General features: G+C 51.5%; 1 protein-coding gene across 1 annotated transcript; it reads left to right on the forward strand.

Moving 5' to 3' along the window:
• The first annotated feature begins 664 nt into the window (after positions 1 to 664).
• Positions 665 to 3,130, forward strand: GPR6 (G protein-coupled receptor 6). The gene is made up of 2 exons (XM_029224065.1): positions 665 to 884; positions 1,499 to 3,130. The coding sequence occupies exon 2, from the start codon at positions 1,518 to 1,520 to the stop codon at positions 2,613 to 2,615; it is 1,098 nt and encodes a 365-aa protein (XP_029079898.1). The 5' UTR covers positions 665 to 884; positions 1,499 to 1,517; the 3' UTR covers positions 2,616 to 3,130.
• Positions 3,131 to 4,370: the final 1,240 nt, after the last annotated feature.

The following is a 4,370-nucleotide window of genomic DNA, read 5'->3' on the forward strand; positions in this document are numbered from 1 at the left end:
TGTGTAGAGTTCAAGAAAGATAGTGAGGGACAAGAAGAAATGGAGAGAGAGAGAGGAATTGATTGCACAGGTAACCTTCAAAAGAAGAGATTGTTTTCCTCAACTGTTCCATCTTTTCTCTGTTCCCCACAACTTGGCTTTTCTTCTCTGGCTCTACTCAGCTGACACACTGTACCAGAAACATCCTTAAAACATCCTTTTAAAAAAACCTCATCCTCCCCCACCACACACACACCAGTTCATTCCTGTCCCCCAAACAGTACTTTTCCTTTAAGGTAGCAACTCTGCGTGCGATTGGGCCTCTCTGCCCCCAACCTCCCCCTTCTCCAGGCCTTTTCCTTCAACCTGTCCCCCTCAGTGACCTTTGACTCGGGGCCTTGCAGCCTGGCCAGTGCAACTCATCCCTCATCGCTCCCCTCCCATCTCACCCTCCTTGCCTGCCCTTAGTCTCCACTCTTTTCTCCCTTGCCTCTTTCTTCCATCCCAATCCTGGAGGCTCCGGGCCGGCGGCGGCCCTCTGGTTTCTCCTCCCTCCTTGAACCCTCTGAGACATCCTTTGGAGAGGGTATATGGTGAGGGAGCTTGCTGATGGGCGGGCGAGGAAAGCGAGCGCCTAGCTCGCACCCTGGAAACAGGAGCCTGACGTCACCACGCCCTGCCTGTCAATCTCCAGCGGGCGCGCTGCTCGTAACCGGCCTTTTCTTGTACTGACTGTGTCTCTGTAACTCTCAGCGGCGCCGGCACAGCTACCAGCGCCCCGCACTCCTCTGCGCGCCGTCCCGGCCACCTCCTTCAGGCGTCGGCTCTGTCCGCGCGGGCAGCGCATCCTGGCGCCCAGCCACAGCGCTCATGATCAGCGATTTCCTGAAGCCCTGACTCCCCAGGTGAGCAGCCCGGCTCTCTAAAGGAACTCTGAGGGCGTGCAGAGGGGAAGGGGTGAAGGATGGCCAGGGGATGGCTCCTTCCTGGAGCCAAGCATGACGCCACACACCCTCCACCTACACAGACCTCCTAGCTTCTCTCCCCCGAAACCGCTTTCCCAGGGGTCTCTGGCCTCCGGGGTCCGCTGTGCTCCACGGTCGCAGAAACTTCGCTTTCAGCACCGCGGACAGTTACTCCGCCTCCCAGTTGAGGAGAGCGCCTAACCGAGCCGGTCAGAGTCAGGGCGGCACTCGCTGAGGCTGACACTACTAGCTTGGTGCGCAAGATGCGTGTGCAAATACAGGCATACTTACGTGATCTGTATGTATGCGAGTGCGTGTTATTCGTGTGTATATCTGTGCAAAAACTCAGATATCAGTGCGGGCATTCCTTGTGCATAGCACTCACACGCTCACTCACTCAACAGGTATTTATTTTTGGCTCTCAACCACTGCTTCCTCGCTCTGCTCTGGGGTCCCGGGGTGGGATGGACAATATGAGCGGGGAAGCAGCGCCCGGTGAAGTACCCTGGCGGCGTAAACCGCACACCTGACGCTTGTTCTCCCTGTCCACGCAGGGTGTAGCTTCCCGCCGTGATGAACGCGAGCTCATCTTCGCTCAACGACTCCCAGGTGGTGGCAGTGGCGGCCGAGGGTGCGGCGGCAGCGGCCACCGCAGCAGGAGCGCGGGACACCGGTGAATGGGGGCCCCCGGCAGCCGCAGCCGCAGCGGCGCTGGGGGGCAGCGGCGCAGCTAATGCGTCGCTGGAGTTGTCTTCGCAGCTGCCAGCGGGGCCGACGGGGCTGCTGCTGTCTTCAGTGAATCCATGGGACGTACTGCTCTGCGTGTCTGGGACGGTGATCGCAGGCGAAAATGCGCTGGTGGTGGCGCTCATCGCGTCCACACCTGCGCTGCGCACGCCCATGTTCGTGCTGGTAGGCAGCCTGGCCACCGCCGACCTGCTGGCGGGCTGCGGTCTCATTCTGCACTTCGTATTCCAGTACGTGGTGCCCTCGGAGACTGTGAGCCTGCTTACTGTAGGCTTCCTCGTGGCCTCCTTCGCTGCCTCCGTCAGCAGCCTGCTGGCCATTACGGTGGACCGCTACCTGTCCCTCTACAACGCGCTCACCTATTACTCGCGACGGACCCTGTTGGGCGTGCACCTCCTTCTCGCTGCCACCTGGACGATGTCCTTAGGCCTTGGGCTGCTGCCGGTGCTTGGCTGGAACTGCCTGGCAGAGCGCGCCGCCTGCAGCGTGGTGCGCCCGCTGACGCGCAGCCACGTGGCACTGCTCTCCGCCACCTTCTTTGCGGTCTTCGGCATCATGCTGCACCTTTACGTGCGCATCTGCAAGGTGGTCTGGCGTCACGCGCACCAGATCGCGCTGCAGCAGCACTGCCTGGCGCCGCCCCACCTTGCCGCCACCAGAAAGGGTGTGGGTACGCTGGCCGTGGTGCTGGGCACTTTCGGTGCCAGCTGGCTGCCCTTTGCCATCTACTGCGTGGTAGGCAGCCATGAGGACCCAGCTGTCTACACCTACGCCACCCTGCTGCCCGCCACCTACAACTCTATGATCAATCCTATCATCTATGCCTTCCGCAACCAGGAGATCCAACGCGCCCTGTGGCTCTTGTTTTGTGGCTGTTTCCAGTCCAAAGTGCCCTTCCGCTCCAGGTCCCCCAGTGAGGTCTGAAGGCTCCCTCCATCCTCTAACCAACACCACGCCCCCAACAAGCCAGCCTTTGGTGAGCTTCTCCGTGCCTGCTGATGGACTCTGGGATCCCATACCGTGACTCTGACTTTGGAAAGAGATAATAAACATAAGCACAACAAACTCACAAGGACAAAGAGGCTTGTTGGAACTTTACATATACAGTGTATACATGTGTACATATATATATACAAATATTTGTATCTTCTGGAGGTGTTCAGGATGTGGAATTTCCTGTTCTGTGAAAAAACTAACAAAAAGGCGGTTGTATACTCAAATTGTACATCACACTTGTCAAATGAAGACATTCCAATACTGCTTAATTATAGCACTTTATTTTTAGCTGCTGAACTGCCAAAACAGTGTTGCCACTTTCAAGGGCAGGGGAAGGGGGGTAAAAGTGTATTTTTGTTGTATGTGATAGAATATTTTGCTGCATATGCATCAGTAAATTACAACATATTTTGTACACAAATAAACACATTATAAAAATGTAATTTTTGGCATGTGACTGATGATAGAATTACTACTTAAGAGACGAATTATTAGTGTATTTACTTTAAAAGTTTATTATGTGTTATCTCCATCCTGTGAAAATCTTAATGTAAAAAATCACACACATTTGCACATTGCTCATAAATTGTCACTGAAACACCGAATCCAGATTATTGGGGAGGTACAGGAACTGAGTAAGGACACTAAAGGGTTATTTGTGTATCAGTGCAAATTAATCTACTCCCTTGGTTACTGGGTTTGGAAGACAAGCTCCAGAGGATGTCTGAAACCATTCCTTTATCTTACCACATGTGCACTTGTGAATCCTGAAACCACAAATCTTAGATGTATTTTTTCCAGTCTGGAAAGAATTTTAAATGTTGAAAATTCATATTGACTGAGTATACTGTTACTGGCCAGGTCTTGTAGCAAAATGCACAGCCTTATAAAATAAATAAATTCGTCAAAGACAGGATTCCAAGATATACTGTGTTCATGAGGTAAATTAAGATAAGCCCAGTAGCCCACTTTGAGGCACTCTTATCTTCAAAGTACAGGACATTAAACTAATATCCTCAAGAACTAAATATTCCCATTCGGAATTGTTAAATTGTTCCCCTCCTTCCTTTCTTACAGGTTATGTGAGTATAAATAAGATAACATATATGGACATATTCTGAGCACCTGTGAAGACACATGCACACAAGCACAGGTAGTTACTGGTCTTAAGCCTTAGGAAAACATATACAAGCAAATTTTTTCATACAGTCCACAAATATTTATTGAATGCCTACTATCTGCTAGACACAATCCCAGGGCTGGGAATACAGATGTGAACTAAATAGAAGAAAGGTCTCTGCTCATAGAGTTATCCTCTAGTAGGGGAGATGGCCTACAAGCAAATAAACAAATATATATGAAGAGATTTATTATAAAGAATTGGCTCGTGCAACTGTGGAGGCTGAGAAGTCTCAAGGTGTACAGTCAGCAAGTTGGAAACCCAGGAATGCTGCTGGTGTAGTTCCAATCTGAGTCTGAAGTCCTGAGAACCAGGAGAGCCCACAGGTTCAGGACCCAAGAAGAACTGATGTTTCAATTAGAAACCAAAGGCAGAAAAATACCAATGTTCCAGCTCAGACCAATCAGGCAGCAGGAGTTACTCAGCTCTTTTGTTCGTTTCTGGTCTTCAATTGATTGGATGAGTCTCCTCTACATTAGAGAAGGCAATCTGCTTTACTCACC

This window comes from Monodon monoceros, unplaced genomic scaffold, assembly GCF_005190385.1.
Source record: "Monodon monoceros isolate NGI ecotype Baffin Bay Population unplaced genomic scaffold, NGI_Narwhal_1 Super_Scaffold_15, whole genome shotgun sequence".
Classification (NCBI taxonomy): domain Eukaryota; kingdom Metazoa; phylum Chordata; class Mammalia; order Artiodactyla; family Monodontidae; genus Monodon; species Monodon monoceros.